At 36.5% G+C, this 15,060-nt stretch overlaps 1 protein-coding gene across 1 annotated transcript; it reads right to left on the reverse strand.

Annotated features, from left to right (window-relative positions):
* Positions 1-278: 278 nt before the first annotated feature.
* LOC136266544 (11-beta-hydroxysteroid dehydrogenase 1-like) lies at positions 279-15,037 on the reverse strand. The gene is made up of 11 exons (XM_066061549.1): positions 14,970-15,037; positions 14,264-14,326; positions 13,607-13,710; positions 9,629-9,719; positions 9,462-9,578; positions 9,307-9,410; positions 6,392-6,416; positions 6,244-6,344; positions 4,907-4,963; positions 2,994-3,151; positions 279-450 (listed from the first exon to the last, which is right to left on the reverse strand). The coding sequence occupies exons 1-11, from the start codon at positions 15,035-15,037 to the stop codon at positions 304-306; spliced, it is 1,035 nt and encodes a 344-aa protein (XP_065917621.1). The 3' UTR covers positions 279-303.
* Positions 15,038-15,060: the final 23 nt, after the last annotated feature.

Here is a 15,060-nt window from a genome sequence, read left to right on the forward strand (position 1 = left end):
TGTTACATAGCTAAATGGTCTACTGTCTACAGGGTGACTTGTGCTGTAACTGCATGTACTCTCTACTGGGTGAATTTTGTAGCAGCTGAATGCTCTGCTTTGTTTCAGAAAATTCTTATGGTGAAAACTTCACTACTTTCACCATTCAAGCTGCAGATTAGCAGATTATTTTACAGAGATGCATGATTAATATAAATCATTTAAAAAGAATAAACTGTACAGAGATATCCATTATTTAAACCACGCAAGCATTGTAGTCCAAACTGGTGGTTCACTGCATTAGTTAAATTTTAAGTGTGTGATTCATTCATCAAAAATCATCTTAGCAAAAATGCGATCAAAACAAACTGGACACAGGGAAGAGAGGTGACCAATAATGAAAGTGTCCCAAGTGATGAAATAGTACAACTTCTTCAGTGGTATTCCTCTAGTTATCCTATCTGCACAATCCTGAAAAATATAAATACAATACAATGCAAGCTAGTATAATACGTATACTATCAACATATTCAAGAGTACAGCACATGAGTCACCGTATATGTGTATGTGCAAACATAGGTAAATCTAAGGCGGGAAAATTAAAGAGGGTCCACTTATTGGAAAAGTTAATGTTTTCAGTGAAGTACATAGATCTAACATTCTTTGTGTTTTTAACGTTAAAGTATTTGAAACATCACTTTAACAATTAATCACCAAATAAAGAAAAGACATATTTTAATTTACTCTTGTCAATATATTATTGCTCTGCAGATCAAATTTGATTTAGAAACATTTTGTGCCAATGGCCCAATGATTAATTACATAATGTTCACTATGCTGGATTGGGCCAGTCTGTTGAACACAGGCATGTATCTGAATTTGAGACACTTCTGCCATCATGAGATTAGCTTTTGCTTGATTCAGCTGCTAATTATCCATGCATGCATGGATAGCATATTGATGTCTATACAACTTCATCAAAAGAAAGTGTGCATGTGATGAAAAACCATTTGTGTGTGAGATAGCAGCCAAATGCTTGTGACACCACAGATTATGAACCCTATAGGTACCTGGCCTAAGGTGCATATATCTTGGGGATGCCAACCTTCAGGCTTCAAAATCCTTGAGTACCTGTTCAACTACTATATCTTGCAGTGGATTTATGACACTGAAAATTTTTTGTGTAGCTACCAGAGACCATATGCATCCAAATGGTATATACAGTAGCTAATGATTCTGCTACGTAGTTGTTAATGTTTCTGAGTAGCAGTTTGTTCAACAAGTATCACGATCCTTCCTTACTTGGTGACTATATGCCAAGACTATACTAGCAACAGTTGGGTGGTAATCTATAGGCCATACAGTCCACACTGGATATAAATTCCAACAGGCAGTAGTTTCTTAAAAACAAGGATTATGTTCTGGAAACTTTTCCTTTATTGTAGTGTTCTCCTCAAAACTAAATTTCTCCAGGTGTACATTCTGTCAAGTGAAACTGATTTGGTAATTTTATTACAGAGTTTTCTGTCATGCCAAGAAACTGATTTAAGACCTAGTAACTAGCTATCTAGTGGGATTGAACTTGGTGTAGTGCAAGGGTCTGGGAGCACAGTACCCATAAGCTGTAAATATTTACATACATTTTCTTGAAGTATTTACATTCAAAGTCATGTGACATGTATGCATGTAGTGACTGCTCTGACAATTAGATAATTTGTTTGAGTGTTATGCGATTCAGTCCTATTTTGCAGAATTTGTCACCCCAACCATGAAACCTGGAGTATTCACTGAAATCTGTTAGACTCATGGCAAACGTTGAGAGCTGCCTGGCCTGAAAATGTGTGAGAGCTGACCATACTCAGTTAATCTTTTCAGCTATTATATTTACTTTGTATTTTCAATTTTTTATTAATTGCGATCGGATTTGTGAGAAGGGATCTTCCACACTTATCCAGTATACCAACTTTGACAATTCACAACTTCAGATTGGTAAAGCTATTGACTTGAAATTTTTAAGTGCCAACATAGCTTAATAGAAGGAGAAAGTTTCAGCTTTCTATGTCTCTAACAACAAAGTTATGTTCTAAGAATTGGATGTGTGTGGAAGGCTCTTTTTCACAAATCTGGTCACAATTATTTTGTACTTCATGCAGAGGCAAATTATCAATTATAGCAATGTTACTATAGAAGTGGAGTTCAAACAAACTATTTAGAAACTAACTATGCCCTAACTTCAAACAGGCAAGTAAGTGTCTGATGGCTAACCACTAACATTAGTTATGGTTAAAGTAGGATATCATTGTTATCAACCTGAGGCAGAGCCAAGGCTGAAATATTGATAACAGATATCTTTCAAATGTAGGTATGGTTTAATTGGCTTCTATCCCACACTTTGAAGCACTAGACTCCATAATAATATGCTAAATTGAGGTGTTGATAATGTGTTATGACTTGCTTTCTATCCCACACTTAGAAGCATTTTACTTCATGAAGAAGTATACAATGAGGCTACAATAAAGTTGTGAATTGTTTCAATTTTGCCATGCAGTTTTATATGATACGGTTTCATGTTTCCTTTTATCCAACTGAATGTGTAAATGTGACCGGGCCTGCAAAAATAGGGCATGTGGGCACACACTTTTTCAAACTTTCATGCATCATAACTTTTTAGTTAGCTAAGCTACATCCATGCAATTTTCAGCACTTATTAAACATTTACTTGGCATTATAATGCAAATTACAGAATGCAGATATTCTATCCCACTACTGAGATATAATCTGTAATGTGATGGGATGTAGTTTGTGCCCACATGTCCTATTTTCGCAAGCCCGGTCACAAATCAACTTGTCTCTCATATTTAAGGATTCCGACCTATTGGGGTTTAACTTCCATTCCCAGGTTTAACTGCCATATTCTCCTCCTTTTTACTTTGATGTAGGGCTTCAATGGGATAGAACACTTATTAATTGGCTTATGTTTGAATGCAAATTATGAAAAGAGTTGGTTCACTTACAGCAGGTGTTATTCCAGGTTCAATTCCCCAGATTGACTCTGTGCTAACTGTGGGCATCTTTAATACCCTCTCAGTATATACTAGACCCAAGGGCATTATGGTGATTGAAATGTTTTCTTTTCTTATTTCAAACTCCATATTGAGGCTTCCAAAATGACCTAACAAAAAGGAACAACATAAAAATAAACAAACACAATTATGCATGCATGTATAAGGTTAGAGTGAAACACATACGTTAATACTTATTGCTCTGTATGATTGTGTACTCACGATCTAAAAGGAGTATGTGTTTCTATTAAATTGTTTCAAGGAAACTTTTTTCCTTATAAGATCAATTGATACTTTTACTCTCTAAGAGTATAATGCATTACATATCTACGTAGAAATTGACACTGTTTTTAGTTCATCAATTTTAAAGCACCTATTATACTAGCTACTAGCATGCTTGCTTTGTGTTACAAAAATACAACAAATATATTCTTATTCTTCATATGAAGAGGCAAATCCAATGATATGTAATATAAGCTGTATCAACTTGTGTCTGTTTCACTGTTTACTTGAGCAGTTAACATGTGTACAAAATGATTTTGTAGTAGCTATACATTTTTACCTAACTTATTTTAGTGCATGTAATTTATTTCAAAACAAAATTATGCAACTATAGCCAGCCGGGTTTTCACTCAGTGGGTAAACAGTAACATTGCAGCACTGAACTGCTGGACTGGCTGGCATGGGATACTGTGGCTAGATTGATGGCTTTTATATACACATTCTAAGGTTTGATTTTATTGAGTCTTACTAGCTAAGGGCTTTCAGTAGCCTGCTACTAAATGAGGAATATAGAGCAGTGGAATACACTAAAACTTTCTTTTTTTAGGATTTCACTACTTATTATGCTCTACAACACTTACTAGCTATACAGTCCTTATTATTGCTGTGTAATCTGATGTGATATAGCAACGGTCATCCAAAAATCAACTTATCAATGATATCCTTGACCATAGTATCTAGAGTAATGCTGACCATATGAGACACAAGCCATCTGTCCTAAGACTATCTATCTTAGCTAAATTCCTTCCTAATATACAAAATCATTACATAAAAGTAGGACAGGATTTTCTGCTGAAAATGTTGCCAGTATGGTAGTTCTTATATGTGCTAGCTGGTCCTACTATAAGATGACCAAATTTATAATATTAGCAACATACAAGCTTGCCACTCTCTCCAAGACTTTATTGTTGGATAGCCATTGTACTTCATTCCCTGCAGCCTAATGGTAAAGTGTACATAAATGCTGTAGAGCATATAATAGAAATGAAATAGCTAAAAGTCAGTTTTTGCTTATTCTATTCCTCATGTTCATCATTTTAGCAGCGGGCTGCAGGTTTCCTGAAGGCCCTTAGCTAATAAGACTCGACCTTAGCATGTAAAAATATGTCAGTCCAGAAGTCCAGTCCAGTGATGTCACACAGTAAAAAATAAGTAGTGAATACTGTGGTAAATAGTGAACGTCACTGGCCATTTTAGTGACCGTCACTAAGAATTTCCAGTGACGTTCACTATTCGCCACAGTATTCACTACTTATTTTTTACTGTGCAGGGGCAGAGAACAATACTCCAAAGTTGGAGGGCAAGTCATGTGGGGTGGCTGTCATTGATGAAGTTGCATTAACTCTATCTCTGATTATCTCACACTAACATGTGAGAAGCATACCAATACTAGGGGGTCTGGGGGCATACTCTGACAGGGAAACTCTAAAATTTGAATGCTTTGAGATGAAGTTGTTCCAAGTTGTTACCTTATTTACAAGATGAATACCATGGCCACTTGGAAAGGTTATAACACTATAGGTTTGTCAGACTGTACAAGAGCTACGTAATAGTACTCTATAAGCTTATACTGCATGTGTTACCTTTTAAAGCATGCTTGCTGGTGACATATGAACCTGCAGAAGGAGGTGTTAGTATACCTATAACAAAGTATATAAAAACAATTGCGGCAATAACATACTGAACAAAGATCATAGTATAGCTACATCAGATGTGCATGTTTAATTTTATATGCTGCATTACATACAGAAAAGGCTAATTATTATTTTTGTATATTGTGTTACATGTTGCCCAAGGGTCATGGGTATATCATGGGTATACATGCCTGCGATATGTCTAAAATGTTTCATGCATGTGGGCCAACATGTGTGGGAATTGAAACAGCTGAAGATATGTTTATGATAGTACATGTTGCAGACTTTAATATGTTGTTAGGCATGTACCAAGAGAGTCATCAGTGGTTTGTTCATTATTTCTAAGATATGACACAATTACTGCAAGGTTATGCACTCTGGCATTAGGCTCAGAAATTCATTCTGTCATTTACTTTGGCTCAAGGTATTTAACACTGGGTTTAATTTGAATAAAATATGGATTTATATAATTATTTCATTTGGCAAGTACTAATATAGTATACACAAGGGTCAAATAATGCATCATGTCTTCTGTATTTATTGTATTTATTGTATTTATTGTTACTGGCCCCAAACAAATGACCCGTGATGCACTATGAAGTTTTTTGAATGATTATATGTGACCATCTCAGCAAAAACCCGACTTGTTCGCACAAGCATGCGTATTGAGAAAATCAAATTTTAAAAATAATTATGCATGCTATACAAAGAAAAATACACAAGTTTTTATCGGGCCAGTACTCAAAGAAGGAAGACTCAAATCAATTAAACCATATACCATTTTATTCGCCTGCTCATGGAGAGTTTGAAAAGCTTTGTTTCGTTCTGTAGCTTCAACGGTATGCGTGTCACGTGCGTTTGTTTACGATGCAGTAACGTAAACAAGACCGTCATTGTTTCTTCTACCAAACTGCTTTCATATCCATATGTGCAAGTGTCTACAGGGCTAGCATAATACCTTGGCTGATGTGCTGATCCATAGTGAACATTTTAAACTAAATTGCAACGTTGTAGACTAATCCAAATGGAAGTTATGGCTGTGATGAATGTAAACGCTTGTAGTTTATTTTCAGTATAGTCGCTGTACAAATTGATTATCTTACTCTTCCTACTGTCTAGTACTATAATTTCAAAACTACATACCACAGAAGGCTGAAACTTTGGTGATCTATTCCTTGGACACTGCAGATAATGCTGAGTGAATAAAAAACATTTTTTTAATTGTGCGAACAAGTTGGGTTTTTCTGAGACGGTCACATATTACGCACTAGCCAACTGGCATACACCTGTATCTCCAATTGAAGAAATAGCTACAATGGTACCATGACTTTCCCTCAAGTAAGGTAGAGAGAATTGAGTGAGGTAGACTCCTTGTAGTACATTAACTCTACAAGTGTTTAACAATGGTCATTTACTCATGAAAGTATAACATACCTGAACACTTCCTCATACAACTTTGCCTATGTGAAAATAAATACATGGGTTGAAACTTTGCATTGAAATTGCACATACAAAATTTAAGGTAGTGCATGGTCGGGTTGTACCACCAAAACATTGTGTATAAAACTACAAAAATGAATGAGGACTGAGTTTTACACTAAAGGGGGCTGTCTGGTTTATTGTATTCCAAACCTCAAATAGCTCAGTCATTTAATGCATCATAGTTTGCCATAATCAAAGCTGTTTAGGAGCCAACTCAATGCTAGAGATGACCATATAACTATTAGCCATTATCCCACTATGAATCTAGCTGCTAACTTATTCTTATGCTGTCAATCGTACATATTATGTAAGGAGAACAGTATATGTATAGTGTGTCTGCAATCAATCTCTCACTCTGGCTACAATAGGCATTCACACATGATGCAAAAATTATTATGGACAATTTCCATTTCATTCTTATGTGATAACTAGCCATCTAACAATACCATTAGTACACTACCTACAAATTCAACATGTTTATGCTGGAAGAGAAAGTTATAGGACGCAAAGAAGGAAAATGATAAGTCCATGATGTGAATTGCATTGCCCACAGTATTCCAAAGGCATGTATGTATCAGGCCTATACGACATTTAACAGTGAAAAATAATGCCTGGCCATGCGTTTTGAGTTATGGTTGTCTGAAGGGATCAGTTACTAGTTAGGAAGTATTTGGATTATTCTGAAGACAATTAAGTTTGAACTTGATTGCCCCAAAGCAATCATGCAGATGCTGCAAAAACAATGTGAAGCAAGAAAACACAAACTATAGTGATAGTTAGCATTTAGTACACCTTTACTATAAATTGGTTTCATCTATGGAAAACTGTTGTTCATCAGCCTAGGCCTCTTTGTCACTATATGTACCACTCTGCGTGGGCAGTTCAAAGGCCCCGCCAGTGCCATAATTTGTATATGGCACTCTTGCTGACCACAGCGAGTGCATTATAACTTATAACGCACTGGTTGCGGTTTTGCAGACCGCAACGAGTGCATTATATGTTATAATTCACCGACCGCAGTGCAATATACAGATATTGCACTGGCTACGATTTTGTGCAGCAATGCACAAGTTCCAGCAGCCGAGACCACTACAACACCTTACCTAATAGGTGGAAAGACACCTCACAGATCACTCGAATTCTTTTATAGCCTGACATGTAAATGTCGATTGTGGGCCATAACGTCACCAATATGTATAACGTTTACCAAGCAGCCAATGGCAATCGAAAAAGCCAATGCGGTGGCCACAACTCTAGTCTACATATATATAAACGTACTTATACACCTTACTAGTCTGAGCCCAGAATAAACTGTAGTCCACTTCGACAATGACTCAATGAAACTATTATATTCTAAATAATACTCACCTTTACGTTCGATTGTGGTAACCAGTTTTTGTCATGCCACCAGATTTGAGTTTAGCCAGTGTGAATAGTAAGAATTAGACTAGTATCGTTTAGTAGTTTGGATTTGTTTACTTAAACTGTCTATTAGCTGCTTTTTTTTGTTTGAGAGAATCACTATGGCGATTAGTCTGGCGCTTAGTCTATATGGCGATTGAGTGATCACGCTGGCACGCTGAGCACTACATGATGAGAGTCGAACAGTGAATGCCTGCAGGTTAGTGATATAACCCATAGCGTACTAGCTTTCAATATCTCAGGTGGCTGCAGTACTGTAGAGGGAATGTCATCACAACGTTCGGCTTGGTTACCCACAATCGATGTTAGAAACCTGGCATTTATAAGTGTTACAGCTGTCTTGTGAGACTCTCCCCACCTATTACGTGAGTGGTACATAACAGTTATACAACGTGCTCTGCCTGCATAAACGCACTTGCCTTTGGGCCTAACGGCCCTCACGTTCGTGTGTTTATATCAGGCAGAGCACTCGTGCCCGTTGTATAACTATATAATATATCATTATTCAAAATGTTGTGCACATGGTAGCATAATCATTCAGCAAACTATATCCTCTTCCTCAACAATATACGTACACATTCGTACAATGTGGTTATCAAAAGGCACCAGAAAAGCATTCTTATTTAATTCTGTCAGCCAGAAGACTGTCCACATTCCATCATCATCATTACTTTTGTAGGCAAGAAAATGTAGTGCTCTGGCTACCATTCCAACTATCATTGTAAACATGATCAGTGTGGGAATTAGTATACATACTACAATGTTAATAACAGTTTAAACTAATAATATTATCTCTACAATTAACATACAATACATGACCACTTGATCACAATATTACTACACACTGTTGTGTAGCGATGTGTAGTGACGTACTAGATAATGTACCTACAGTCAGTACAGCTGAGGTAATTATGCTTGTGATTCTTTGCATTATTCTATTCAGAATTTCCTGGAAAAAGCTTGTCAAAACTTATGCATTATTCTCAAAATTATTCCAATAAATTGAAATAGAAATGTAGAATCAACTGTTTATTTTAAATTCTATGGTAAATAAACAAGATATTTCATTGTTCTAATAGAGTAGTATGTAAAAAATAGGACTGATTGGTTTATTAGAGTATATAATTGAATGTTCTATTAGAGCATCTCCATCTGGTGACTGATCTATTAGAGTATATCGATCATTCATTTGTGAATATTTTTTAAATAATTTTTTTAAAATGCTAGCGTAATGCTAAAATAATGATTTTTGGCATTATGTCCGGCATAATTACCACACCCCTACTACAGTGGATGTTATAGTGATATGAAATGATATTGCATTAATATATACTGTAACAAATATACTTAAGTCACAGACAGATCATAGTACTTGTATAAAGAGCTACAGCTACCAGAGCACAGAACCACAATTCACTAACACAAGCCAGTTCTATGTAATCTCCCTGGATTCTCAGTATCTACAAAAAAGTCCACATGAGTGTGACCAGCATTGAGTATCAAGATGTCAATCCCTCCCAAATGTTTAACAGCTTCACTAACTAGTAACCTACAAATATCACACTACACACACAAATCACTACTACATGATTATCTTCACTTGTTGTCCTCCTCTTTCCCAACATCTGCTCTCACTACAAACACATCTTGTGAATATTTCTGACATAACTTTTGAGTATCCTTCAACTTGCTCTCAGTACGAGCAGCTATCACCAGTCTACACGCAGTGACATCAACTTCACATTACTGGACAATCACTAACCATACGTAGCTCCTAACTGAGATAGTCTAATGGCAAGATTCTTCCCAATACCTTCTGATGCTCCAGTTAGTATAATCCTCTTGTCCTTGTAGTAACCTGTTAGAGAGATGCGAGCTAGTTTGGAATCATTGTTCTCACAATATTGTTAGTCTTTTTGATATACAGAGAGAACAAGTTGTCTTCTACACTGTACTTGTTTGTTAGTTGTTTCAGAAAACCAATTTTTAGACGCCATGCATGGAAATTATATGCATATTGAGGGATAGGCTGATTTTGCTAGCATAATTTTGGGAATAACGGAAGGCAAAAGGATCAGGAATAATTCCCAAATGATTAATAATTATTAATGAATTAAGTGGGAAGTTCTTAAAAGCGCCCTGTAACACAGTTAGCATAAAATCAAATTAAAATAATTATTGGTAGTATTTTCAAGTAATCTTGTAGTAAAGAAAGGTAAATGAGTGTTTTGTAACTATTAGTGCTTGCAATGAGAATGATAAACTGGTTTTAGTGTACTGAATTAGAGAAAAACTTGGCAGCAGCTCTTAGATTAGCTATAAAGGCTGTTTCAAAAGGGGGTTTATGGAACCCTTTGAACCTCCCCTGGATTCACCCCTGCCATAGTTTTTGACTATGTTTTACCTGTTACACAACCCTGCACATGGAGGAGGCTAACTTACAACCAATCTGCTTACTTTGACTGCTGAAGGTATGGTTGAAGGACAACATTCAACACAAACCCATCAGTATGCTATTGCCAATCAAAATGTGCTGTCAGTGAAAAAGAAATGAGAAACAAAAAGTAAGTCTATGATGTGTTGGCATGACACCTGTTTGGCAGTAGTGACCTGTAGTTGCAAAAAATGCTTTAGCCACTGCTTGTTTGAAGGTATCGGTTAGTAAGTCATTCATCAGAAACTTCCACTAACTTTTTTTAGAACCTCGGAAGCATTTCAGGTCACACTGAGCTTAATAACCAATATTGCCATGAAGGCTCATTTCTGGTCAATATTTAGATGCAAGTATTAAGCCCTCACACTATTGTATGGTTATGCACAACTCCTGATTGTCTAGTTTAAGTGCAATCTCATGGTTATGCATTTTATTAGTAAACATTTCACTGTTATTTGAGTCAATTACCAAACATATATGCTGATAAATCAGATATAGGTACGTAATAGCTGGCTCAGTGACTAAAATTTTTGACTAATATTTTTAGTGAAACATGACTGTTCTATTAGAGTATCTCTATATAATCAAGGATTCACACCAACATGCAGAAACCATACATAGACCTTTATCCTGATTTTATGACACTATAATACACTGTACAGCTTCCACAAAAATGAATCAAATTACCAACACCATAGTAACAGTTATGAATAGTATTGTGGTTACTGGTAATAAGAGAAATTGTTCATTATGTTTTGTCACTTTTCAAATACAGATAATTTTATAACAAAAAATGTGATAATATGGGCATAGACTGCCTCAATTATTTGGCATTGCAGCTTTTTGCAAATTTTGTTACTGGGCATAAGGAGAAGCTATGTGAGAGCTAACCAACTAGATACAACCGAGAGCCTGAGGAATACATATATAATTATGTAGTGGCGATTCGGATCACGTGGTCCTGTTCGTCCAGCAGTGTCACACATAACTAGAGTTTCAAACACACCAGTTGTATGAAGGTAAGTTTTTGGGTAAGTTCAAAGTGAACTAGGGTTGGAGCGAACATATACAGACAGTGAAAGTCATCATTGTGCTTAACAGGCAAATGTCGCATTAGGGTTGGGTTCAGCTTTGGTTTCTTCTTCTTCACTGGGTATTCTTCTTACATAGGTTTCTTCTTGAATGACGTAGAAACTAAGAGAGATGGGTAGCTGGGAGCCACATAACACAGTGGTTATCCTTGCCTCACACACTGGAGGTCTCCCGGGTTCGATTCCCAGACAGGCCAATTTTGTTGTTTCTTTTGCTTTGAGCACCCTTTTTTGTTTAAGTTTTTTGTTCACATGAACTGAGCCGGACCCTGGACGAATAGCTTGGTAAAAACAGCATCCGGAACCAAACTAATAGCCACTACTTTATAATTAATCCTTTGGTCTGTTATTGCAATCAAGGTTATACGTAGCTACCTTACATATAGTACTTATCAACAGTTCTCTATGACTCCATCACCACATAACTGCTTATTTTTGATCAATGGTTACCTCAGACCTGTGGTTGGTGAGGTAACTGGCTTCACTACATAGTTTGTGCAGTCCGGGAATATTGAGGGGTCCGACACTTTATGAAATCTCGTATGCTCCCTACAGCAGAAATCAGAAATCAAGCCTCTAACCTCCTAGTTTCTCTGTAAATTGGAGGTTTTCCGTAAACTATAACTTGCGTGGGCGGAAATCAGCAGAAATCAACCTGGAAATCAGAAATCACGGTAGAAATCTGGAAATCTCGTACGCTCTTTCAGAAGTGTCGGACCCTCGGGGAATATGCATGGTGCAATCAACAGTTATACCACTTTCTTCCACACGAATAATAATGCATGTTTCATTGTAGTGAACTTTAGGCCACTCCAAGTCATACCTTAGTTTCTGGCCACTCCCAAGCCTACAAATGGATGCGGGCGGGCGGATGATCAGGACTTCAGGACTATAGACTCTACTGTGACAATATACTGTATGGTATTATTATTTGCTCAATTTAGCAAATTCATGTTGATTTTATACTTAACCAACAACATAAGTAGTTGTGCTTCGGCAAAAAATGCACTAGGAAAGTTGTTGATGGATCATGGCTAGCTATACACTGATGTATAGCATTTAAGTATATGTGACCGGGCCTGCGAAAATAGGGCATGTGGGCACAAACTACACCCCATCCTTTTACAGGTCATATCTCAGTACTGTAAAAGTATATTTCCAGTCTGTAACTTGCATCATGATGCCAATTGAATGCTGACTAAGAGCTGAAAATTGCAATGCCATACCATATTGGTACAAAATGTTATGAGTGATGAAAGTGTGAAAAAGTAGGCAAAAATCATGTGCCCACATGCCCTATTATCGCAGGCCCGGTCACATATATTTATTTATTTATTTAGAATATACTATAGGAAATGTTTTGCTCATGTAGCTACTTATGCTTTCCAAGTGAAATAAATGTCTCATTAGCTATGTCAGGAAAGTATTACTATGACTTATAGCTAAGTTGTTCAAATGATAATGATACACAATGAAATTTAACTTCTATTTTCACATCAGAAATTCTTCATTCAAATGTAAAGTCTTAGCCCACTAGCTATGTGTTTCCAGCCTTCTATTCAGTAACCTTGAGAAAAGTAACTGTCAAAGTTTTGAGTCATTGAGTGCTCCAGACTAGTGTTTTTTAGTGATCATCTGGGAATGTTTAAACTATAAGGGTTTCTACTTGCCAATCTAATTTTAGTTATGGAAAAGTTTAAGTTTAAGCTCACCGAATGTTGCCGGCTTTCCATACCCCTGTAGTGTTCAGTGATAAGGAATTAGACTAATCATTAGAGGACTACATTTGAATTATAAAGTTAAAGCTATGGCCCATCTGCATGGACTAGTAGTTAATGCTACTGAAATTACTTTGGTTACAGAAGCATTAGTAACAGTTATAATCTGAACAGCTATATAATCAAGGACAAAACTAGCTATAGTTAGAAACATTTTATTAGTGTGGCATATATACCTAATATATACCTAATATTAGAGTTAAGAGTAGTGTGACTGCTCTATTGGAATCCCTGAATGCTCTATTAGAGTATATCGATCTTTTGCAGTAAAAAATAAGTGTCTTGCTGGGTCACGTGCACTTAAGCACCTGTAATATTAATAATAGTCCTCATAAACTAGGGTTTCAGGTTTACCATGCGGGCGGGTGACCAGAAACTAAGGTTTGACTTGGTGTGGCCTTAGCTACGTCTCAGCTCATAACGACTTAGCTACGTTACTCACTTTCAATGTCCACATAGTTCATCCATTGTACCACAACAGCTGATAATGGTAGTACAACAATAGTAAAGATCAGTGTCCACTTCACGCAGCCCATCCCTAGGTAGCTAAAGTCACATAGTCAAACTAAACAGGACCCCGTTAAGCCGTCCTATATACTGTACACGTGCGAATCTTGTCACGCGAAAAACCAAGCTTTGTCACGTGATCATTTCGTCTTGTTCTTACCACATGTACCAGTACGAGCAAAATCCTAGGTTCTAAATGATGGTATAGTCAATTATTACTGCAGCACTATTAGGAAAGTAACTACTGCCTAAAATTATAGCTATATTTATGCATGCCTTATTTGGTTCCCATGTTCGAAACTTTTAATCTGTAGTGAACATAACTCTTTGGGGTCGTGAGCAACTATCTGCAAGTAAAAGGTAGATTAATTATCTCATTAGCAAGTAAGTATTACAACTAAAGAATGGGAAACTTAGTATAATAGCTAGCTAGCAATAATAATGATTATTTTAAATTAAGTACTACTGACTTGAGATATAGGACATTGTGACTGGTATAATAACTAGTCTTCATTAGACCACCAGCAGCCCTTAAGACTCCTGCCCAGTCTAGAGTATTAAAAGGGTCCAGCCATCAGTTTCAGTCACTCACAGTGAGCAACTGGTACCAGGTTGAGCTGCTGCTGTAACCCTCAGTAAATCCAGGCTAAAATATCTGTACAAACATGCATGAGGTACGTAAACAGGATATGCATAACACGACCACAAAAATTTAATTGCATGAAACTGCAGATTGATATCACATGAATATTGTCAGTGGTATAATTGTAGCATGTTATTGGTTGGTTATATTTTAGTGTTGAATTAATGTGGTTACTGATAATTAATGTGGTTACTGATAATTAATGTGGTTACTGATATATAAAATTGAAGTTCAAGCAACTCAATAGAAGAATTGATGTAAATAACACATCAACAAAATAATCAGAAGCCATCCCTCTGCTGTACAAAGGGAGTTCAGCCGTATTCCCATGCACCTCAGAATAACACTACAAAATGAAGTGTGCTTTGCACACAAAAATGGTATCATGGTTGGCTCCAAAATGTACAACATGATACTATTTTGTGTACAAAGCACACTTCATTTTTAACATGGTTAAGATCTTACTGAAATTATATCCGATACGTATCTATAGCTGCATGTGGGGTTGAATGATATTCTAATATTATGTAAAACTTTTAAATTCCCTTAGGGAAGTGATCACGTTTGGATTATAACTATACATTCATAAAAATACTTCCTAGAACTATAGTCTTACGAATTGTTGTTCTTGGTCCACTGGGATTTAACCACTTACCTCTCAGTCTGTAAGTTGTATGCACGTCTTATCACTGGACCAAGTTTCTCTAGCCTGGGATGGTGCATGGAGCAAAACAAAGAACAGCAGC

This window comes from Dysidea avara, chromosome 9 (assembly GCF_963678975.1).
Source record: "Dysidea avara chromosome 9, odDysAvar1.4, whole genome shotgun sequence".
Taxonomy (NCBI): Eukaryota; Metazoa; Porifera; class Demospongiae; order Dictyoceratida; family Dysideidae; genus Dysidea; species Dysidea avara.

Coding starts and splice junctions, on each gene's coding strand:
- LOC136266544 (XM_066061549.1), bottom strand. CDS start 15,037: ATGCACCATCCCAGGCTAGAGAAACTTGGTCCAGTGATAAGACGTGCA. Junction 13,711..14,263: donor CCTGGTACCAGTTGCTCACT/GTGAGTGACTGA, acceptor ATGTGACTTTAG/CTACCTAGGGATGGGCTGCG. Junction 6,345..6,391: donor TTGTATGAGGAAGTGTTCAG/GTATGTTATACT, acceptor AAACACTTGTAG/AGTTAATGTACTACAAGGAG.